Consider the following 23809-nt stretch of genomic DNA (forward strand, 5'->3'; position numbering starts at 1 on the left):
AATACTTATTCAATGCCAGGCATTGCTCTAAGCTTTTCACAAATACTAATTTGCTTTTTCTAAATAACAAACCTACTACTATGCCCATTTTACAGATGAGGAAGTAAAGGTATAATATATATATAAAACCCTGACCTACAGACCTACTGAGACATCCCCATCCTGGGAGGCCAAAAACAAAAAGAAAAACGTCCACACATCAAAAGGAAAAAAAACCCCACTCTGATTCAAGATTATACAGCATAATCTTTATAGGCATTTCAATGATTAAATTTTGAAGAATTATATGAAATAATAAATGCTACAGAACTGAGTTCTCTTACAAAAGTTTAAACCAATCAGTTTCATTACAATTATGACCAAGTAGCCAAAAACAAACAAAAAAAGATAAACCCATAAGAGATTAATCCCCAAAGCCTCAGGAATAAACACATGAGCAAGCATGAAGTTTAATGTGACACAAGTTGTGTATTCAGCCAAAAGGAGTATTTTCTTTTTAATTATTCAACATTTTGCCCTGAGAAAACTCAGGGCCATTATCATGTGAATGATCTGATCCATCCTCCTCTTCCAAAGCTATAATATCTGGAATTTCATCAGTCTCAGATGTCAAGTCTATGGCAGTGAAGTCAAATACCTGAAAAAGAAGAATCTTGGATATTAAAACAAACACTAATGAAGTGCGCTGTCAGGTCCAGGACTCATGGAAACATGAATACATATGAATGAACCTTACTTTCCCCATAGACATGCCTTCTAGCCTTATACCCACAATTCACTTATATTATAAAAGTACTGAGGAAATTTCTCTTTAAAAGGAAACAATTAGGGGCACCTGTGTGGCTCAATTGGCTAAGTGTCTGCTTTCATCTCAGGTCGTGATCCCAGGGTCCTGGGATTGAGTCCCAAATCCGGGGGCTCCTGCTTCTCCTATTCCCACTGCCCCTCCCCCTGCTGTACTCTCTCCCCCACTTGGTCTCTCAAATACATAAATAAAATCTTTTCAAAAAATGAAAAAAAATGGGCAGCCCGGGTGGCTCAGTGGTTTAGTGCCACCTTTGGCCCAGGGTGTGGTCCTGGAGACCTGGGATCGAGTCCCACGTCGGGCTCCCTGCATGGAGCCTGCTTCTCCCTCTGCCTCTCTCTCTCTCTCTCTCTCTCTGTCTCGCAGAACTTACAGAGTGAAAGTTTTTTTTTTCTGAAAAATACAAAATATAAAGCCTTTCTGGTTATTCATCTATTAATCTACTATTCTCTCTTTTTAAAAGATTTTATTTATTCAGAGAGACACACAGAGAGAGGCATAGACATAGGCAGAGGAAGAAGAGGCTCCCTGAGAAGAGACTGATGTGGGACTTGATCCCAGGACCCCAGGATCACTACCTGAGCCAAAGGCAGAGGTGCTCAACCACTGAGCCACCCAGGCATCCCTAATCTACTATTCTCTTAAAAACAGTAATGCTCCACCTTCCCATAAATCTGATTTACAAATATAAACCCTTTGAGAAATGCCTAAGAACTCAGAAAGGAAAAGGTCTTTTAATAGTTGAAATAACCATCACAAAGTTCTAGTACATCTCTGCACAGGAAAGGCTTTTAGGAATAAGAAGTTCTATTAACTCTTACTTTACATGCAATTTTGATAAGCTAAGTGATGTTTCTTGGCCAATAGCAGATTAGAAGCAGAAAAGTAGTAAGGTATAAAAAAGCTAGCTAATCACCTAACAGGGACAAAAATCCTAACACAATCCACTAACAACAAAAATCCATCAAAACACAGATAGATGGGGAGGAAGAAAAGAGGAGTCTTTGTCTAATAGGTATAGTTTATGCTTGGGATGATAAAGTTCTAGAAACAGAAAGTGGTAATGATGGCACAACATGGTGAATATACCTAAGGCCATTGAATCTGTGCACTTAAGAATGGCTAAAGTGGGTGGCAAGAATGGCTGAAGTATGGATCACTTGGGTTCTTCAGTCAGTTAAGCTTGATTTTAGCTCAGGTCATCTTAGCTCAGGTCATGATCTCGGGGTCCTGGGATCAAGCCTCGAGTTGGGCTCTCTGCTCAGTGAAATGTTTGTTTCAGGACACCCCACCGCCACTACCACTCTCCACTCTCTCTGTCCAAAATAAACAAATCTTTCTTTTTAATGGCTAAAATGGTAAATTTGATGTTGTGTATATTTTACAATTAAGAAATAGTAAAAACAAATCAAGAGGAAAAACAGACAAGAAGAGGGAATCTTGTTTATCATATTTTCCACTAAGAACTCAGGTGCTCAGAGAACTGCCTGGTCTGAGGCATGAACTTCTACTGTTTGTTGTTGAAGCTCTCAGTTTGGGCAGAGCTAACTGCTTTCTAGCTATTTATAAATGCTCACTTTGCAAAGATTAGATCCAACCTGATACCCACAAAAGCCAGCAATGCTTATACAAATTCATTCAGAACATCAACCAGGCAAGCAACTATTGCAATGTTAGCTTTATTCATTAAAGATACATCTTATTTAGCTCTCTCTTCTGAACTCTCTCTACTAGTTGGATGTTTCAACATCCAATATCACTTTGTTTTTAACAACTATAAAATAGGGGATCCCTGGGTGGCTCAGCGGTTTAGCGCCTGCCTTTGGCCCAGGGCACGATCCTGGAGTCCCAGGATCAAGTCCCACATCAGGCTCCCTGCATGGAGCCTGCTTGTGTCTCTGCCTCTTTCTCCCTCTATGTCTATCATGAATAAATAAATAAAATCTTTAAAAAAAAAAAACAACTATAAAATAGAAGAAGCTACAATACAAGAAGATTCAGGCAGAGAAATCTTTTGGGCCCCAAAAAAGGAGGCAAGCAGTAGTTTTCTTCTATTAGAGAGTGCTAGAACAGAAAAAAATACATGCCCTTTGACATCAGTAGACATCAAACTAAACCCCCACCATACTACCTATTTTTTCAACCTGTTTCCTCAACTTTCATGTGAGGAAAAGACCTAACTGATTTGGTTACAGGCGAAGAATGAAGGTTAAAATGAGCCTAACTTGTAAAAGGTGCTCAACAGTAGCTTTTATTTTCTTTAGTTCCCTAAAGGCCAAGACACACACACACACACACACAACCCCCAAAGTCACCTATAGGCTAGGTAACTATTGGTCTAAAGCAGAATTCTTTGCAGAAGGTTGATGATCCCACACTCAAAATTTTAGGAGAAAAATTTAGGAGAAAAATTTTCAATGCAATCATCAAAAACACACAAAAATGCCTCTAGTACCTGAGATGCTTTAGAAGAGCCACATGAATAATTCCCCTTTCATATATCCAGAAAGATCCAGAGTGTCTCCTTCCCATTAAATTCTTGGCTATCTGCAAAACCTACTTGGGGGCTGTGAATAAAATAGAGGGTGGGGAGGGACACCTGGGTGGCTCAGGGGTTGAGCCTCTGCCTTCAGCCCAGGGCATGATCCTGGAGTTTGGGGATGAAGTCCCACATCAGGTCCCTGCATGGAGCCTGCTTCTCCCTCTGCCTATGTCTCTACTTCTCTATCTCTCGGTATCTCTCATGAATAAACAATTAAATTTAAAAAAAAAATAGGTGGGGCAACGAAGAGGTAGTCACAGTCCATCGGGTTTCCACGGTGAGTTTAATGTAAAATGTTGTGGTTGTACCTGACCATATACACAAGGTTTTTACAAATGTGGCACAAGATAAATCACTTCACACATCTATAGAATAAATCCCTTTTTCATTGACACGAAAAGTGTAGCCTGGACCACTGATAGAGTGTAAGGAGTCTCTTGCAGAGAATGCCCCTCAGGGATAGAGGCCAATTATGAAATTAATGAGATAACCATAGTCCCTCCCTGAAAAGACAGGAAACCAGATACACATTCTTCTCAAGAAAACCAAGTGACCATGCTAGGATTTCTGTGACCCTATGTACCTTTTGCAGGTTGCTTACCATATGACCTCAGGGGGCATCTTTCATATCACAGACTTCATATTTTGTATATTTTTCATATTTACTATATGATTCTCATATTTACTATAACAACTTTCCAGAAGGTGGTGCTACACATATTGAGGATACATGCCATTTTCTAATTTGCCTAAAGATGGCTGCTGGTGGCCTGGGGCCCTGTACAGGTGAGACCATTACAGAAATAAAAACATGGGGGCATCTGGGTGGCTCAGTTAAGCATCTGACTTGATTTCAGCTCAGGTCATGATCTCAGGGTAATGGGATTGAGCCCTGGGTCAGCTTCCTGCTCAGCCAGGAGTCTGTTAGAAATTCTCTCTCTCCTCCTCCCTCTGCTCCTCCCCACTGTGCTCTCTTTCTCTCTCTTAAAATAAATAAATCTTGAAAAAAAAAAATCTCTGGGAATTTAACTTGTGTCTGTCTTCGACTCAGGTCATGATCCTGGAGTCCCAGGATTGAGTTCTGCATTGGGCTCCCTGCTGATCAGGGAGTCTGCTTCTTCCCCTCCTTTTGCTCCTCCCCCCTGCTCATGCTCTCAAGCTCACTCTCTCTCTAATAAAGAAAATCTTTTTTAGGAACCTAAACTTTGAGGGATGCCTGGGTGGCTCAGCAGTTGAGCGTCTGCCTTTGATCAGGGCGTGATCCTGGGATCCGGGATGAAGTCCCGCATCAGGCTTCCTGCAAGGGGCCTGCTTCTCCCTCTGCCTATGTCTCTGCCTCTCTGTGTCTGTCATGAATAAATAGATAAACCTTAAAAAAAAAAAAAAAAAAACCTGAAAGTTGTTTGTATAAAAATAATTTGATAAATAGGGCTATGAAAGGGTCTTACAAGAGGTAATGATTAGATCTAACACCAAACACATAAGGAAAACCCTGTTCAGGGTTGGATTTAGAAGCATGTCACCATCCATAACAGATTGCATATGTAGCTTGTTGAAGTGCTTGTAGGCTAGGGAGCTGGGAGCATCTTGGTTCTGCTTTACTTGAATAGTTTGATACAGTACTATCCCCTGGTACATATCCCCTTCCCTGCTGTGGAAACACCCTCTCACACCCTGATGCTTTATCCATAGCTAACAAGTCTGTGGAAATGACTAGAACTCTCAGAGTAAGAAGCCGGGTGCCAGTGATCCCACCAAAATTAAAGCGATTCTTGGTATCCCTGGCACAACATTCAACTAGTCACTGTTAGCTCCTATGTATTCAATTCATTTGAGCAGGAAACCCAAGAGTAGATCTTAGGACACTTAATGGAACCCACACTAAGAGTCTTATTTGAAGAAAAGAGCCTAGAGGTAACCTTAGTCCTATTTGTGTCTCTGATTAGAATAATTTGTTTCCTTTTTTTTTTTAATAATTTTTATTTATGATAGTCAGAGAGAGAGAGACAGGCAGAGACATAGGCAGAGGGAGAAGCAGGCTCCATGCACCGGTAGCCTGATGTGGGATTCGATCCTGGGTCTCCAGGATCATGCCCTGGGCCAAAGGCAGGCGCCAAACCGCTGCGCCACCCAGGGATCCCTGTTTCTTGTTTCCTTTGGTTCTCTAAGAATACTCAGTGGATCACCTGAAGTAGAATCACTAGGGATGATGCTTTTATTTTTAAGGGATGCTTTTAGGTTGGTTTGTGTTTGTTTTTAAAGGATGCTTTTATAAAGTGCAGATGCCTGGTATTACCACCAATCCTAACAAATAGATTCACTGGATGTGAAACCCAGGAATCTGCATTTTACCAGTCTTCACAGTTGATAATCTCTGGCATAGACAGAGAAGGCAGGAGATATGTTATTCGTGCAGAGAGTTCACTAGAGCTATTTTATACAAGAAGTTGGTCTGGGGACACCTGGGTAGCTCAGTGGTAGAGCATCTGCCTTTTTGGCTCAGGGCGTGATCCGGGGATCTAGGATTGAGTCCCACATTGGGCCCCCTGAGAGGAACCTGCTTCTTTCTGCCTATGTCTCTACCTCTGGTTCTCATGAATAAATAAATCTAAAAAAAAAAAAAAAGTCAGTCTGATAGATATCAGCGACCTTAGTTAATAAGTTTTCCTGTGCTCTAGCCTGTGTGGAGTAGACAAAACAAAAGGACAAGTGTTTGATTCACACTATTCAACATCTACTCTTTCTAATGCTAAGTTTCGACTTAACTGGTTGGCTAGAATAAAAGCCAGATAACAGCTGTTGGTGAAGGTGTGGAGAAACCAGAATCCCCATACCTTGCTGGTGGGCATGCAAGATGGTGCAGCCACTTTCAAAAGTTTGGCAGTTCCACAAACAATTAGACACAGTGGCTATATGACCCACTCACAGTTCCACTCCCATGTATATACCCAAGAGAAATGAAAACATTGGTAACTACTTCTCCATCATTATCTACATAAAAGTACCATTTAATCTATTCTTGACTTTTGTAAAGTGTCAGTTAACAATGCTGTCCACTACTTTCCTCACTTAAGTTCTAGAAGGCATTAGAACTTTTCCTTCCCCTCACAGGAATTCTCACCTAAATTAGGTTTCTTTTTTGCTTTGACCAATAAAACTGAAAACCCAAATTGTTGCCCTGCCATTCATTTTAACAGGGTACTGTTTTTTGTTTTGTTTTTTAAGATTTTATTTATTTGAGAGAGAGCAAGAGAAGGGTGGGGGGTTGGGGGGGGAAGGGCAGGAGAGAGGGGCAAAGGGAGAAAGATTTTCCACTGAGTAGGGAGTCAGGTACCCTGCCATTCCTATACTGCTTTATGCTTAAATGTAATATTTCATAGGTTAATTTTGTAATAAAGGTAGAGAATTTTTAAATTAACAGCCTGGGGCCAGAGTAAAGAACAAACAGTGTTCTAAACTAGGATACATTTGAATATTCATCAACAAGCTTCCCCTAAGACTATAAGCATCTCTTGAGGAAAGTTTCTGGTCTTTCCATTCTCATCAAGGAACACTTCATGTCTTATACCATTAGAAACTTAAATACTGGGATACCTGGGTGGCTTAGCGGTTAAGCATCTGCCTTCCACTCAGGGTATGATTCTGGAGTCCTGGGATTGAGTCCCACCATCAGGCTCCCTGCATGGAGCCTGTGTCTCCTCCCTCTGCCTAGGTCTCTTGTGAATAAATAAAATCTTAAAAAAAAAAAAAAAAAACAGGGATCCCTGGGTGGCTCAGTGGTTTAGCGCCTGCCTTCAGCCCAGGGCGTGATCCTGGAGACCCTGGATCGAGTCCCACATCAGGCTCCCTGCATGGAGCCTGCTTCTCCCTCTGTCTGTGTCTCTGCTTCTATCTCTCATGAATAAATAAATAAAATCTTTAAAAAAAAAACAAAACTCAAATACTGAATTAAATCGTTTTTTAATGTAGCTACATATCCAGAATAATGTAGCTACCTACATATCTCACAATATCATCATCCACGCAGACCTAAGTGCTAGGTCACCTCCTGGAGCTGGCCACAGTCCAAAGTCCATGAAAACCCAGGGAGATCAGACTGGCCAGGGACCCTCCTTTCCATACCCCATTTCCTCTCCGAGGCATTATTTAGACTTCATTTCTTCATTCTTTAGACTCATTTCTTAAAGATTTATGCACAAATATCTACCCTGCTCTGTATTCCTTCCTCCCTCACCAGCCACCTCCATGAACTAAATGGTATTCTAAAAGAGAGAGCTCAGGGGGTCCTGGGTGGCTCAGTTATTTAAGCATCTGCCTTTAGCTCGGTCATAATCCCAGGGTTCTGGGATTGAGCCTTCTATGCAGCTCCTTCCTGGGTGGGGATCCTGCTTCTCCCCTCCCTGCTCCATATTCTCACTCCGTATGCCAAATAAATAAAAATCTTTAAAAAATAAAAACAAAATAAAGAGGATAGTTTAGATCAAATTTGTTTTTCCTTTTTCAACTCATTAGATTTTCCATATCTATAATGCCTCATCAAAGTGGCTATATTTCCCTAATCATGGCCTGATACTACTACATACTTACATCTGGACTGGCAAGTTAAACATACTGTAGGTCACTACCCTACAGATGGTGTCCTCATGCCTCTAGCGCAAAACACAAAAAGACACCCCACCCTCAAATACTTCACTTCCATCTGTGAAAGCATCACTAATTTTACATTGCAGGATAGAAAGCTAAGGCTAAGAGATTAATGGCTAGGACACCATATTCCTTTGATTTTTTTTTTTACCCAGAACTAACCAGAATCTGTATTATTATTACATGCAAAGGAAAAAAACATCTTTGAACAAACATGCCACGCCAGCCTTCATGCAGCCAAATGTTTAAAAACATTCCAAAGTTACTATGCTTAGTCAACTTTTTTTTCCTCACAAGAATTGTCCTCCTTGGGGGAAGTCTGTTTAAACCAAAACTGCCAGTTTATGCAACAATAAAGCTGTAAGATGCAAGAACACAACTTTGAGACATGTTGACAACGGAAGGGAATGCACGTAGTCACAAACTTGAGACACAAGAACAGACAAAACCACAAGTACGCACAGCACATGGCAAAAAACGAGGGCTAGTGGTGTTCTTCTGGAAGCTAAGAGTAGTCTTTATATTGTCTTGCTCATGAAGAATCGCTTTGAGAATGGTCTCATTTTCATAAGCAATTCAGTTGGCACTATAACTTATATGATGGGAAACAGAAGTTTGTTCAGGATAAGGTGGGTATATAATTTTCCAACCAATAAGAATAAACCACAAGATAGGAGGCTTGGGTCAAAGGAGCAAAGTCATGTCCAAACTGAATTAAGTTTAAAAAAAAAGTTTTAAGGGAAAGTGAAAAAGAGGCAGTTGCTCTAGAATGTGTTACTGGGAGCAGGCAGGCATGTGCTTCTGGGATGGAACCTGGCAGTCCACCTTCCCAGAAACCAGGTGCTCCTTGGCTTCAAGTATCTCAGTGAGTCCCTCCCTTTCAATTGAACTCACCTGTTACTGATTCCTGGCATTACAAGGGGGAAAATTTAGTTCTGTAACTTTGTAAACTTTGAGGTCTCACATCAAAGATGTATGTAGGTAAGCACTGCTTCCTTGTTCAGGGTAGAAAAGGGGAGACAAATAATCTTAGACTCCAGTTCTGCCAAAGGACAGCCTTACTAACCTTTTAGCAGGAAGACAGAAGCATGTAGCTCTATTTCACAAGTCCTAAGTTATTTTTGAAATAGTGTGGCATCCTGCAGCTTTGTTATAAGGCAGCTCATGAGATTTCCTCCCCCAGTTGACCAACATCGAGGGGCTGAATATCCTAGGGAGGATGTAAGCAGCCTTTCCCGCAGAGGGTCTAAAGTCTAAGTACTTTCACAGGCTCTTCTAAAAGGTATCTCAGCAACTAGTGTTAGTGACTTTTTGTCAAAGTGACAATACAGCAAGTCCAGTCCAGTTGAAAATGGATACCAACCAGTCTCAGTTCAGGGCTCACACTTTCAACAGCCCTTTAACAAGAAATGCCTGCTGCCTTTACGTGAAACTGATGCCAAGAGTCACTCACTGGCTTCCTTTTTCAGTTTTGTTTCCTTTTCAGCAAGGCAGTCAGCCATGAGCAGCCTTCCACTGGCTTAAAAATCCCCTCTCAGAGGTTGAGTAAATAGGGAGACACAAAGGTAGTTAATTGTCACCTTGTAAAAATTCCTGTATGCACATTAGCTTTATTTTGTTTAAAACCTGTTATCAAACACTCCATTCTTAGCACTCACCTTCCAATGTTATTACCCTGCCAAATTCCCCAGAGGGTCGACTGGAATTCATGTATGTGTATTCATACCCGTCATGCAGGCCAAGCAGCTCTATGAAAGCAACACACAAAAGCACATGGAACACACAAGCATAGACTTGATCTATTCTGCAGTGAATTTTATTGAATTCATAGGGCACATTCCTTCATAAAAAAAAAAAAACAAAACAAAACCCCTAAAGTCATACAGGCATGCTTTGTGAGACAAACCAGTGAGATGAAGCCTGCTCAGACCAGACAGGAACAGATACCAGTTTACACCACAGCTCACATGAGGGTGTTTTTATTCAATACAAACAAACAGCAACAATGTTAACAGGATGAGGCCATAAATTCATTGAAACTTTCTGGGAGTCCTGGCTAGGCTGACCAACCTATCACTCTTTTCTTACCAGCCAGGTAAACAAGAATTCATCTGCTAATGCCAAAAATTGTAAAGCTCTTAATCCAGTTAGAAATGACTACAACTGAGGATCTTTAGCTGCTTCCCCAATTCAGAGTTGCCTAGCAGGTTAATTTCAACATAACAAAAGTATCATGTGGCCTGCTGCACCAAGAACAGCTTTAATGTGTTCTGTTCTTAGGCTGCTGGACCTCCTGACTGGTTGTGTCCTTCTGTGCACCTTGGTCTTGAGCATTCTGAGACTCGGTCAGCTGAGGATAAAAGGGACCTACCAGCCAGTTGAGAGGTGTGTTGTTAACAAGATAATCCATCACATCATCTAAAGACTCCTTCATTTTCTGCAGCTGCCCCTTGCTGGAAGTGAGGAGGCTGTCAGACACTTCCTTAAAGGAGGCAGCATTGCGGAACACTGAGTACATGTCACCAGCCATCACCCCCAAGTGACTGGCCTGATCTTGGATGTTCTGTGGTAACCCTTGGATATTGGACAGCAGGGTGTGGCACGTGGTCTGGAGCTGCTGAGTCAGGTTGCCGGCAATAGCCAGAGTACGTGACTCAATGAGCTAAAAACAAAACAAGTTGAAAAATTAGCAATAGATCCCATAGTGCTATTTATGAATCAGTTCAATTACAGTAAACTGGTTATACGCCTAGCACATACATGGATTCTTTGACTTTTAAAAATCCTGAGAATCCTGAATAGAGCAGTATTATTCACTTTTCAGGGATACTCGTACTAACTTCTGGAACCCAAAGAACCACCTCATAGGACCACAGCATGCTAGTGTTCTGTCTGGAACATTAGTGCCCTTTCACCTAGTTTATTCACCCAGGAGATTGCAGCTTAGCATCAAGCTCTTCCCGGAAGCCATCTGACTCAACCATCCTCACTCAAAGGCTGAGTTAGGTTCCTTTCTTATGTATTCTCATGGCACCTCTGTTTATGCTGTCCAAAAGCACTGTAGCAGTAAAAATGCTTATATTCCCCGTTAGTCCTGTCTACACCCAGTAAGAGTGTAAGGCCATGTTTCTCATTTAGTAGTACTGTTATGGCCAACACATGTGTCTATAGGTTAAGTTACTACGTGTTTTCCTTTTCTGTCACTTGACCTATGTACACAGCATTTTTCAAACTTTTGATAAAGAAGAGTATTCTAAGGAACAATGGGAAAATGGAAAGTGAAAATTTGGTAAGAACATCTTCAGAAACTGTAGTGGAAGACTCTGTCCCTAGTGTCTTACCTCAGCACAGTGGGATTCATCTGTATCATCATAGCCAATGCTTCTTTTCCACTCCACCCAGGAGAGGTAGAACTTATCCTGAGCACCTTGAATTTTCTGGTTGGCACTATGCACATTCTTTCTGGCAAATTCAATCTGGAGCACATTGAAATAACACAAAGGAACAAACTTGTCAGGTATTCATGTTAGCCGGTTCTCAGATATAGAATATCAGACAATATAAAAAACAAGAACTCCCATGAGAGTTTAAGGAGAGACCCCTGCTATCTTGTTAATTATTGGTTTTTGTAAATCAAACAAGTAACTGTAGCTCTTCGCTGCCTCTATTTAACTATTAAACCACTGCCTCCAAATTTACCTCCAGTTTAGCATAGGTAACTCAAACTTAATATGTACATACATAAAAGATGAAATTACAAAAGGAAAAATAATTAAAACATCCTCTTCCCTGTTGCCAGCTATCTTTTTCCCCTTTCAAGAAACCAGAATCTAATGGCAATACAATACATACTGTTCCGTAATTTGGCAACTTTCAATGGCTACACAATAGTCTTTTATGATGTAGCAATTTAGTTTCCTACTAGCTGATATAGGAAACATTTCCAAAAGTGAAACCACTTAAGGCATAGAGGTGTTTGTGGCTTGCTCAGAATAGTCCCTGTATCCCCCAGAAGTGCATAAGTGCAAGCATACCTTCTTCCCTACCTCATTACTCAGGGCGTCAAGCTTTGCCAATGTGATAGGCCAAGAGAAGCATCTGTAATTGGGTCCCTCACAGTAAGATTAACATTGCTTCATAGAATTCAGCTACTTATAACTTGCTTTTCTGCGAGTTGTTTGTACTCTGCCCATTTTCTATCGGGTTTTTCATTAAGATTAAAATTATTGGATTTTGGGCAGCCCAGGTGGCTCAGCGGTTTAGCGCCGCCTTCAGCCCAGGGCCTGATTCTGGAGACCCCGGATCGAGTACCAAGCAGGCTCCCTGTCTGGAACCTGCTTCTCCCTCTGCCTGTGTCTCTGCCTCTCTCTTTCTCGCTTTCATGAATAAAAAGATCTTAAAAAAAAAAAAAAAAATTTCTTGGATTTCATGACATTTACTCTCATCCCTTGACATAAATGAACTCACTTTACCTACCTTGATTTTTTAAAGATTTTTATTTATTTGTTCACAACAGACACACAGAGAGAGGCAGAGACACAGGCAGAGGGGAGAAGCAGGCTCCCTGTAGGGAGCCGGATGCGGGACGCAATCCCCAGATCCCAGGGTCACACCGTGGGATCGAAGGCAGACATTCAACCACTGAGCCACCCAGGCGTCCCACTTTCAGCTACCTTTAAATGAAGTTTTACTCACCAGATTAACAGTGGAATGGAGCTGAGAAATGGTCTCTTGGCCTTTTTGCTTGGCTTCTTTAACCCTGCTGAGAGCCTGTTGGTAGGCACGTGAGCGGAGCTTGGTAGACAGGGAGCCCAGTCTAATGTAATAACTTGGTTTCTGAACTGTATCAAACCCTTCAACTTTTTTTGCTTCTTTTTCTGAAATTAGGGGGGAAAAAAAGGAGGGGGGTACAAAAAACATAAGAGATCACAGCTAAAATTGATGAAGCCTGGCCTCTAACCTGGATCTCACTTAGTCCATTCTACCCACCTACCAAGCAATTATTCTCTCATTTTCCCAACACAGCTCCTGTCTGCTGCTGGGCTTGACCACCCAAAATATACATATTACTGCATCTGACATTGGTGTGATAAAGGTTGTACCACTTGATTGTGGTGATGGTTGGGCAACTCTTAACTCAGAATCAAACAGGTGACTTTTATGGTATATGATGTAAATTCAGTGAAGCAGTTTTAAAAGACTGCTTTTAAGATATAAACCATTAGTTCAAGACAAAACTCCAATTACCTAGTTCTTTCTCAGTGAGAGGGAGGTACTGGTCCACCAGCAACTCTGATTTGGTGAGTGCATTTTCTACTCCGCTGCTCACCAGCTGCATCATCCGACTTTCCAAGACTGTGTTAATGCTGCCATTGACCACAGACTTAGTCTTCTCCACGCTGCCAGTCATCGCTCCTTTGGTCTTGTCCATCACCCCACTGATAGTGCTTGCCATGGAGTCCTTGGCCCCGGTCACAGTAGTAGTCACAGCATCTTTTGCCCCAGTCATAGCACCTCTGGCATTGGCAACAACCTACAAATAGAAAAAGAGATTGCTTGGCTGAGCAGAAGCAGAGGCATAAATATTCAGTAAGGCAGCCCACTGAAGTGCTAATGAAGGAATCTGGCCTTTTCATTCTCTTTAGGTCTTAGGCAACTTGCTAAGTGTTATTAGAGGACCCAGCAATCCTCTAGGTTTTAATAATCCTCTAAGAGTCAATAAGCCTCAATCTCCTTATCAGGTTATACCTGCCTTATCTGCCATCAGTTAAAGGTTGTTGGAAGAGCAAAGGAGGTAAAATGATACAAAATCTGTTAAGGAATTTAAAAAAAACAAAACTAGATGAATGTGTAATAAGGCACAAAGAGTACTGTAGAGAAGAATGGTATTTTCCACATTGACGTGCTTAGTGAGAGCAGCTCACACATGCCTGTGAGTGGAGACAAATATACCATGCCCACCTGGCCCTATGCACACAGCCCCAGAAGGCCAACACAGGGGCAGAGATGTCATTCTCCATTCTACTGGATGTGCTCACAGACACTGAATGAGAAAAAGGTCTTTTTTTTTTTTTTTTTTCTTTAGAAAAAATGCTTTGACTCGCTCTTCATCTTTTCTTTTTTTTTTTTTTTAATTTTTATTTATTTGTGATAGAGAGAGAGAGAGAGAGAGAGAGAATGAGGCAGAGACACAGGCAGAGGGAGAAGCAGACTCCATGCACCGGGAGCCCGACGTGGGATTCGATCCCGGGTCTCCAGGATCGCGCCCTGGGCCAAAGGCAGGCGCCAAACCGCTGCGCCACCCAGGGATCCCGAGAAAAAGGTCTAAACACCATGTCTGCACTTATCTAATACTATGTGGGAATCAGTTATTTGTGAGAGCGTTATCACCTAGAGGCAAAAATCACAAATCAACAAAGATCAAACTAAAAGCACTGTAGTCCAAAGGTGGCTAGTTCATCTCTGCTTTAGACGTAACCTGACAATAATTCAGGAAAAGAGTGGCCTTTCAAAAATACATCCATGAGGAGAGAATATTTCCTGTTTAAGATATGCACAGCCGGTGTTAAACAGAAGACGTAGGAGGTAGCAAGCCTTAGCACTCCTGCCCGAGCTCACCTGGTTTGTTGGCTGATTCAGAATAGGCAGTTTCTCCTCAATCCTGTCTAGCCCCTTACAAGCATAGGTATTGGCAACCGCAACTAGAAGAATGACAAACGGAGAAAATGTTAAGTGTACATAAGAATGAATATATAGTATTATACCTTGAACTTTAGGCTTTATTACAAAACATAGCAAGAATGCTGATCTTCATTTATTATACAATGCACCGCTTAGTGTTTCTAGCTCAGCAGCAGGTTGCTGACAATGGTCTTCTACTGACAGGGAAATAAGGGGGTGGAAGGGAAAGCAGGCAGAGGCAGTGACCTGCCAGGTAGGAAGCTGGCTAAGAAGCTTCTTCCTCATCAACTGACACCTAGGGTTAATGCCAAGAGAAGCCAAGCTTCACCTGAACTCTCATTCCAGGAGTGAAGTAACTTGAAAACTCTCAGAATTATTTCCACTCCACTTAATCCCCACCTACACTTAATCCAGTAAATGACAGCGTATTTTGGCTTATCACCAGGAAACTATGCTAACAGCACCCCAGATCTGCCCAACAAAGCCCAGATGTTAGTCTAAGCTTTCCTTCCAATGGTGACCTACCCAAGCACTAATAACAAATTTATCTGGGAAAGAGCAGAGCTGGAAAACCAGTTTTTAAAGGTTCCTTATAGTCCCAAAAGTCCATGATCTAACCATTTAGAGGAATGATTTAAACCTTTATTCAAAGGTGGTTAATAACACAAAGAAATAGGACCCTTCAAAAGCTGCTGGTGGGAATGCAAAATGGTGCAGCTGCTTTGCAGTCTGGCAGTTCCTCCAAAGCTTAGTTATTAGAGCTCCCAGCAATCCTCTAGGTTTTTACCCAGGACAACTGAGAACCTATGTCCACACAAAAACTTGTACACAGGGGATCCCTGGGTGGCTCAGTGGTTTAGCACCTGCCTTCAGCCCAGGGAGTGGTCCTGGGGTCCCGGGATTGAGTCCCGCATCAGGCTCCCTGCATGAAGCCTGCTTCTCCCTCTGCCTGTGTCTCTGCCTCTCCTCTCTCATGAATAAATAAAATCTTAAAAAAAAAAAAAAAAAAAAAAAAAACAACTTGTACACAGATGTTCACAGTAGCATTCGTTATCCATCATCCTCCAAAATGGAAGCAACTCAAATGTCCATCATTTGATGAATGAATAAAGTATTATCTATCCACACAACAGAGTAGGATTCCACAATAAAAAGGAATGAGGTACTGATGTGACACTACAATATGAATAAACCTTGAACACATTACACTAAGTGAAAGAAGCCAGTCATGAAGAGACATTCTTTATGGTTCCATTTATATTAAATGTCCAAGAGAGAAATCTATAAAAACAGAAAAGAGATTAGTAGTTGCCTAAGAGGGTTGGAAGGAATGGGGAAGAGATTGCCAATGGATATAAGGTTTCTTCCTTTTGGGGGGGCGGGGGGGGGGGATGGTTTTTTTTTTTTTTTTTTTATTCATTCAGAGAGAGAGAGTGCCAGAGACAAAGGCAGAAGGAGAAGCAGGCTCCATGCAGGGAGCCCAATGTGGGACTCGATCCCGGGTCTCCAGGATCACACCCCATTCTACAGGCGGCGCCAAAGCGCTGCACTACCGGGGCTGCCCGGTTCTTTTTTACACCTTACCTTCTTCATTTTTTCTTTTTCTTTTTTTTTTTTTTTAAGATTCATTTTATTTGGGATCCCTGGGTGGCTCAGTGGTTTAGTGCCTGCCTTCGGCCCAGGACGTGATCCTGCATCAGGTTTCCTGCGTGGAGCCTGCTTCTCCACCTCTCTGTCTCTCTCATGATTCATTTGATTTATTCATTGGGGGGGGGGGGGGGGGGGGTGGGGGGGGCAGAGACATAGGCAGAGGGAGAAGCAGGCTCCCCACAGGGAACCTGATGTGGGACTCCATCCCAGATCCTGGGATCACGCCCTAAGCCACTCAGGTGTCCCTACACCTTACCTTTTTAAATGCATAATTCAGTGGCATGAAGTTCATTCACAAAGATGTGCAATTATCATATTATTTCCAGTAATTCCAAAACAGGAATTGGTAGGAGGTTCCTTTCTCAGGTGATGACAAGGTTTTATTTATTTATTTATTTTTGATGACAAGGTTTTAAAATCAATTGTAGAGATACTTACACAACTCTGTGAAGAAACTTAAAACCACTTAAGTGAGTGGACTACATGGTGTTAATTACATCTCAGCACTGTTACTTTTGAAAATAGTTCATGAAGTCCTTATTTCAGTTCACCACTCACTCCCCTTGTGATCTCAGCTGTCACCACAGGGGCATCTCTGGGGGAACATTTAAACTCTACAGAACATCTACTGTTAGGAGGCAGGCCTTCTAGGACAATGAGGGCCATGTGGCAGTTTCTAAGTCAAGGCAGCATGTGCCTCAGGAATGATTAAGGATTCCCTGACATTGCCTCTATGTACCAGGGGCATAAGGCTGGCATCCACATATTCCAGACAGTTCCTGGCTCACCCCTACCCAATCCCTTGGGCTGCATCTCAAGGAAGAAACCAGAACTCACTTTGTGGCTCTAGCTTCTGGATGATGGGCAGAGCGCTCATCACAGCCACGGAAGTGAGGGTCTTCACACCCTTCTCTGCCATCTCGCACACAGACTTCAAGTACGGATACTGATCCTTTGTACTGATATAAGCCGCAGAAACAAGGTCGTATGTGGAGCTCACCAAGGGCAGGTTGGCAACCCGAGTCACCACACTCTGCAATCAAGAAGAAAATGTTAACTCCTTCAAAACACACGGTGGAAGGAAAGGAATCAAGACCATGAAATAATAAAATAAAATAAATAAAATAAAAAATAAAATAAAATTCATACCGGTTGTGGATCAACTGCAACAGATGCCATTTTTCTTCTTGGAGAAAGAGAAAGAGATCTGTGGAAGAGAAACTTATTTCAGGATGCCAGAAGGCTCTCAGATTCATTCCCCATCCAAGTAAATGTGAATTTCAAGAAAAGAAAAATTCAAGATGAGGTAAAGCATAGTTTTCTGCACTTCTCTCCACCCTCCCCCATACCTTCTCAGTCTCAGCTTTTCAGCTGAATTTTCAGTTTTCAGGCAAACTCGTTCTGAGGCGGCCTTTCAGAAATAATGGGTAAAGTTCCAACAGAAAAGAGGGTCTGTGGGGGGAAAAGTAAAGAGGCTGTGTTATCCAGATATTTGTCTTATTTGTCCACCGGATAATAGAAGTGCTTTTAGTAGAGAAACATCCGTTCACAAAAAACATCGAAACCAAGTTAAAATCCCTGTTAAAAACTAAAAGAGCCGGGGTGCCGGAGCAGGAGAGAGTTGGGAGTTTAAGCCCTATGTTGGGTGTACAAATTACGTAAAAGTTAAATCTTTAAAAAACGAGACACTTCCGGGACGCCCGGTGGCTCGGCGGTGGAGCATCTGCCTTCCGCTCGGGGCGTGACCCGGGTAGGGGCTCGGCTCCCACCCTCGGGCCCCCTATGAGGCGCCTGCTCTCCCTCTTAAGTCCCTGCCCCTCTCTCTGGGTCTCTCACGAATATATAATCTTCTTTTAGAAGAGATTTCAAGTCGAATACATGTTTAACAATCAGGACTCTCAAGGGGAAGCACTTTGGGGGGATTTATTCCTTGGGAGGAATCGAGTACTCCAGGAGGCTTTTTCTTCTTAAAATATTTTACTTATTTATTCATGAGAGACGAGAGAGACGGGGAGGGGGGGCAGGCGGAGACACAGGCAGAGGGAGAAGCAGGCTCCAGGCAGGGAGCCCGACGCGGGACTCGATCCCGGGTCCCCAGGATCAGGCCCCGGGCTGAAGGCGGCGCTAAACCGCTGCGCCCCCGGGGATCCCTCCAGGAGGCTTTGAAACGTAAACGCAGCGGCCCCCACGACCTAGCGCGCACAGCAGGCGGCCTGGCTGCTGCGCCGCGGGGCCCAGAAGGGCGGACCCGCACCGTCCGCTCGCGGCCCGCCCCCGCCGCCCGGGGAGTCCGCCCCCTCCCCCCGCCGCCCGGGGTCCCCGCGCCACAGGCCGGGAGGAAGGGCCCCCGCAGGCGCAGGTCGGGCGCGGGTCGGGCGCAGCCCCCACTGCCTCGCTGTGGCTGGGAACCGCGCAACAGGATTCCGCCCGGAGCCGACCTGCTGGCGCATTCCCCTTTCAGGAACGTACTTTCGGGACAAATGGATACTGTTACCCCGCAGCAAGCCCTGAAGCTGCCGGCGGAAGAGACCCCGACCCCGACCCCACACCCACAGCGAAGGTGGCAAGCGCAGGCCCAGGAGCCCGAGCCCGCCCCCGCCCGCCCCCGCCCGCCCCCGGGCCCGGCCCCGGCCCCGCCCAGCACGGAGGCGGCGCGCACCCACCTGCCGTCCGCGGCGCCGAAGCCAAGGTCCCGGGAGTCCTGCGCGGCGCTCCAGGAGCCGGACCCGCGACCCGGCTATATAGCCCTCCCGCCCCGCCCCGCCCCCCGCGCCCCGCACCACGTGACCGCCCCCGGGACGCGGAGCAGCCCCAGGCCCCGCCCCGCCCCGCCCCCGCCCCGGGGCCGCGCTCCCGCGGAGGTGGGCGGGCTGCACCGTAGGTGCGGGGGGCGGGGGGTGCCGCGAGCCGGGGTTTGCAAAAGGCGGCGGCAGAGTTGCGCGCACGACCGAGCCACTGTGACCTGTTGATTCCCGTCAGTCCTCAGAGGAGAACTGCCTGTAAAAAAGGGAAAACCAGGGCTTTTCGACCTATTTTTTTTTTTTTAGCAAGGAAATCATTTCTAAAGTTTTGTGAAATTCTAGCCCGGTGATGGACCCGTAGAGATGATTTTATTGCTCCCTTGTCTTAAAAGTCATCCAGATGTAGTTCGCATTTCGAGCAAGCTGAGTCGCGTGGCCCCAAGAAGTGCCTTGGAATGCGGTCCGTTGGCCCCCTTCTTTTTTCCTCAGGGACACTTAAACCCAAACCATTCCAGGATGGTAGCTGTCTAGGCTTATTATGCAAGATGACCTTTTTTTTTTTTTTTTAATTGTAGGTTATGCTTTTTAGAAGCGAGGGCGTTAGGAAGTTAAATCGCCAACATGTGAGCCCGTTTTCTCGCTTAAAATACAAGGACTTGGGCAGCCCGGGTGGCTCAGCGGTTTAGCGCCGCCTTCAGCCCGGGGCGTGATCCTGGAGACCCGGGATCGAGTCCCGCGTCGGGCTCCCTGCTTGGAGCCTGCTTCTCTGCTGTCTCTCTTTCTCTCTCTCTCTGTCTCGTGAATAAATATAAATAAATAAAATAAAATGCAAGGACTTGCACCAGATTATCTGAGCCAACGACGAGTTGTGCAACGGCGGCGGCTCCGTGGGCTTGACCCCGACCCGACCCACGGCAGGGGATCTCCACGTGCTGCTGCCGCCGGCCTTCGCCCCCTCTCGCTCTCACAGGGAAGGTAAACAAGGGACAGGTGGCAGGGTTGCTGGCAGCCGCTGGCCCTCGGCCTCCCGCGCGCGGATCTCGGGGAGGCCCCGAGGACGCTGGAGCCTGGAGGCTGGCTTTGTCTAGCAGCGGCGTTAGAACGGTGGAAAGCCCGCAAAGACATTGACCTCAATTACTTCACTAACGTCGCGTGCACGTAGATACTGTTTATCATATCTAAAGCTCCAAATTGATCCATTAAAAACGTATCCCTTATACAAGACCGAATTCATACAACTAGAGGCCCTAAGCAAGAAAGTACAGTACTTCTTCCTCTCGTACCATCTGATTCAAAATAAAACACATGCCAAACCATAAGATAAGTGTTAGAAAGTCCAAAAAGGTCATGAGTTTGTTTTTCGGTTTCCCCCCAATGTGTTGACATTTTCAGTACTTCAAGCGATCAAATTCTTTTTTTTCTTTTTCTTTTTCTTTTTTTGTGTTCCAGCTTTGTTAGGGCTCTAAGCAGAGGTTTGGTGTGCCAGTTGTTAATCTAACCCCTGCTCTGATGTAAGATGTCAGGAATGTATTGAATTTTGAATAAGGAGGAGTTGGGTCTTTTTTTACTTCCCTCCAATCTGACCTCTCATTTTGCAACAGAACACTCTTGCCCTTTCACCTACAAAGGGCTCCAATTTTTTCTTTTGAGTTATTGGTCTTCCTTAAGGAGGAGCAAGCTTCCTTTTATTTCTCTCAGCCTGTAAGGGAGAGGGCTCCTGGGGCTAATCTTGAGGCTAAGCCCAAAAGAGGATGGAGCAGCCGGCATTTACAACCCTCTTTTGTCTTCCTGAGTCAGTGAACCGGGAACCAGCTGCAGGAAGTTTTCCAGGTGATTCTGATGGTCTCTGAAATTTGAGAGTCGTTTTTACAGAAGCGTTTTTTTTCATACTGTGGTAGAGAATTCATGCCTCAATCAGAATTGCCTAGGGTGCTCCTTAAACATTTTGCCTCCTACCCCAGACCTACTGAGCCAGGATCTGTAGGGAGTGAGGCCCGGGAGTGAGCATTCGAACTTTTAGTCTGCGCATAGCACTTTCACGTCTTCTTCATGTTTGAGCCTGCAACAGCCTGGAAACCCATCTTATTAATGAAGGAACAGCTTCAGACAAATTTCAGGATTGGCCCACAGCCTTACAGCCGACTAAGCAGCAAGCTACATAACACTACATCCTAGAGGCATGACCTGGGCTGGTTACCTAATTTCTCTTTGCCTTAGTTCCCTCACCTAGCAAGTGGAAATAATAATAGTCCTTCATGCTTTAAATAAAGGACATATGGATGTTCACTTTGTTCATTTCTCAACTTTTCTGGGGCTTAAAATGTTTCAAGATACAAGGTAGAGTAAATAATGTAGTGATAAAAGAAAATGAATGGACCTGTAATTATATGCAATATAATGTAAATGAAAGAAACTGCAGACAAGTAATACTGTACAAAACAAACTAAGCTCTGCTACTAGAAGTAAAGATGGCAATTGCTTTTAGAGCTAAGGAGGACTAGTGACTGGATATGGCAATGAAAGGCCCCTTGGATGGCTGCTAATTTTTCTTTTTCTCTTTCTTTCTTTCTTTCTTTCTTTCTTTCTTTCTTTCTTCTCTCTCTCTCTCTCTCTCTCTCTCTCTCTCTCTCTCTCTCTCTCTCTCTCTCTCTCTTTCTTTCTGAGAGTGCACACAAGCCTGGGGGGCAGAGGGAGAGGGAAAGAGAATCCTAAGTGGGCTCCACACAGTGTGGAGCCTGACCCAGGGCTCAATCTTATGACCCTGAGACCATGACCTGAGCTGAAATCAAGAGTCACTTAACCAACTGAACCACCCAGGTGCCCCACTGCTAATCTTTTCTTGTGCTGAGATCTAGTGACATGTTTGTGCTCTTATTTGTGAAAATTTATTAAACTTATATATATAAACTTAAATATTAATATATATAAGATATATTAAACATTTTTTGCATGTATCTTATACTTCCCTAGATAAGATTTGAAAAGTCAAGCAAAGAAAAAGGCATAGTTGTGCTTACTTCGTAAGATTTTGGCAAAAACTAAATGAATCCATTCACTCAACAGAATAATGCCAGGTACATAGAAATGGTAGCTATTCTTAATGTTTTATAACCAGAGCTTTTTGTTCAAGAGGGCCATGCTGAGCATTGGACTGCTGAAGAGAGCTCAGCTCACAGGGGAAGTAGAAGGGGTTCCAAGGGACCAGCATCCCAAGCCCTGCCTAGTCTTCCTTCCTGGACTACAAAGTATGGGAGACCCTGTTGACAAAGATACTTATCCTAGAGTTAGTAGCAACTCTGCCCCCTTTGAGTATATAACTGATACAAAGTAATAATAAATAGCAAAAAAAAAAAAAAATTGCAATGAAGTTTCCTCTTCCAGAGGCAGGGAAACAAGTTTTCTCTCTGGCTTATTTCTCTTAACTCTGAGGTAAGCACTGTGTGCTCCAGCTGTTTCCACCTGCATTGACTCCTCCATGCAGCCTTCTCTCCCTCCCATCCCTCTCTCTTTGGACATACCTTCAGTCTGTCTGGCATACCTGCCCATCTGGAAAACTCTACTCACTCTGTGCAGTACAGCTCTCCTCTGTGAGGCCTTCCTCAGCCCCAGGGCCACAAACTTGGAAATGGCGGAGCTGAGCCTCAAACCACGTATGTCTGGCTTCAGAATCTGTACTGTTCACCACTACTTGGTATGTGCTCTTAGGTAGTAAATATACTTGATCCTTTGTAGGCCTCAATGCCTCTATGAGGGAGTTAGAAGGTATCTAGGGTTCCTTCCAAAAAATAACAATACTTTACATTTTTTTATGACATCAGAGTGTTTTTCTATAAACTCTGTCCCAAACTAGGCCGATGCCTTTTCATGAGACAGCCCCACCCAAACACAGGAGAAATATACTATGTTTATTTCTCCTTTTCAGTTGAGCTTGAACTGCTTTTATCATGGACCAGAGATAAAAATAATGATTCACAAGTAATGAATCAGGAGGCCAGATGATTTCTCTTTTGACCAGTTCAAACTCCATGCAAACTGGTCCCTTGTAGGAAGAATTTCTTGGATGACCCAATTAATCTACTTTCCTAATCATGCCCAAACTTGATCCTCTGCCATTCTTCTTTTACTCCCCTCAAGCAGACTCCATGCTCAGTGTGGAGCCCCACATACGGCTCAATTCCATGACCTCAAGATCACAAACTGAAAAAAAAATTTTTTTTAATTAAAAAAAATAAGAGGAAAAAAAATCACAACCTGAGCTGAAACCAAGAATTGTATGCTTAACCCACTGAGCCACCCAGGCACCCCTAAGCGAATGTAATTATTAAATGAATTCATAATATAGCTTGTTTTTGTTATTTATGTATATCCAATTTATTCCCTATCACACACAAAGGACTTAAATTGCCTCACAAAATGCATAGAATATAAGAATACATTTTTTAGGGTGGCCCGGGTGGCTCAGGGGTTTAGCACCTGCCTTCGGCCCAGGGCATGAGCCTGGAGACCCGGGATCGAGTCCCACGTCGGGCTCCCCGCATGGAGCCTGCTTCTCCCTCTGCCTCTCTCTCTGTGTTTCTCATGAATAAATAAAGTATTAAAAAAAATACATTTTTAAAAGTAAGAAAAATAAGGCAAAAAGTAAGATGAAGCTTACTGTTTTTATATTATCATCATCACCTCAGGTAATTAATGTTCACAATAGAAGCTTGGTGATTCAACAAGGATGAAGAAACAGCTCCTAAAATA

The 23809-nt window shown here is 43.7% G+C and overlaps 1 protein-coding gene across 3 annotated transcripts; it reads right to left on the minus strand.

Annotated features, from left to right (window-relative positions):
- Positions 1-226: 226 nt before the first annotated feature.
- PLIN2 (perilipin 2) lies at positions 227-19110 on the minus strand. Of its 3 annotated transcripts, XM_038552494.1 has the most exons (11): positions 18986-19110; positions 17672-17774; positions 17472-17529; positions 17160-17355; positions 14610-14692; positions 13239-13524; positions 12687-12868; positions 11333-11467; positions 10363-10653; positions 9650-9739; positions 227-637 (listed from the first exon to the last, which is right to left on the minus strand). In XM_038552494.1, exons 3-10 carry the CDS (start codon positions 17499-17501, stop codon positions 9698-9700), a joined length of 1245 nt encoding a protein of 414 aa, XP_038408422.1. In that variant the 5' UTR covers positions 17502-17529; positions 17672-17774; positions 18986-19110; the 3' UTR covers positions 227-637; positions 9650-9697. The 3 variants fall into 3 exon arrangements, with proteins under 3 accessions (XP_038408422.1, XP_038408420.1, XP_038408421.1); XM_038552492.1 differs by lacking the exon at positions 9650-9739 and having other exon boundaries at positions 234-637; XM_038552493.1 differs by lacking the exons at positions 227-637; positions 9650-9739 and having other exon boundaries at positions 9792-10653.
- Between the last annotated feature and the right edge of the window lie 4699 nt (positions 19111-23809).

The sequence above is a fragment of the Canis lupus genome, chromosome 11 (assembly GCF_011100685.1).
Source record: "Canis lupus familiaris isolate Mischka breed German Shepherd chromosome 11, alternate assembly UU_Cfam_GSD_1.0, whole genome shotgun sequence".
Taxonomy (NCBI): domain Eukaryota; kingdom Metazoa; phylum Chordata; class Mammalia; order Carnivora; family Canidae; genus Canis; species Canis lupus.

Coding starts and splice junctions, on each gene's coding strand:
- PLIN2 (XM_038552492.1), bottom strand. CDS start 17,501: ATGGCATCTGTTGCAGTTGATCCACAACCG. Junction 14,693..17,159: donor CCAGAAGCTAGAGCCACAAA/GTGAGTTCTGGT, acceptor TCATTCTTCTAG/TTGCGGTTGCCAATACCTAT. Junction 10,654..11,332: donor ATGAATCCCACTGTGCTGAG/GTAAGACACTAG, acceptor TTTTGTTTTTAG/CTCATTGAGTCACGTACTCT.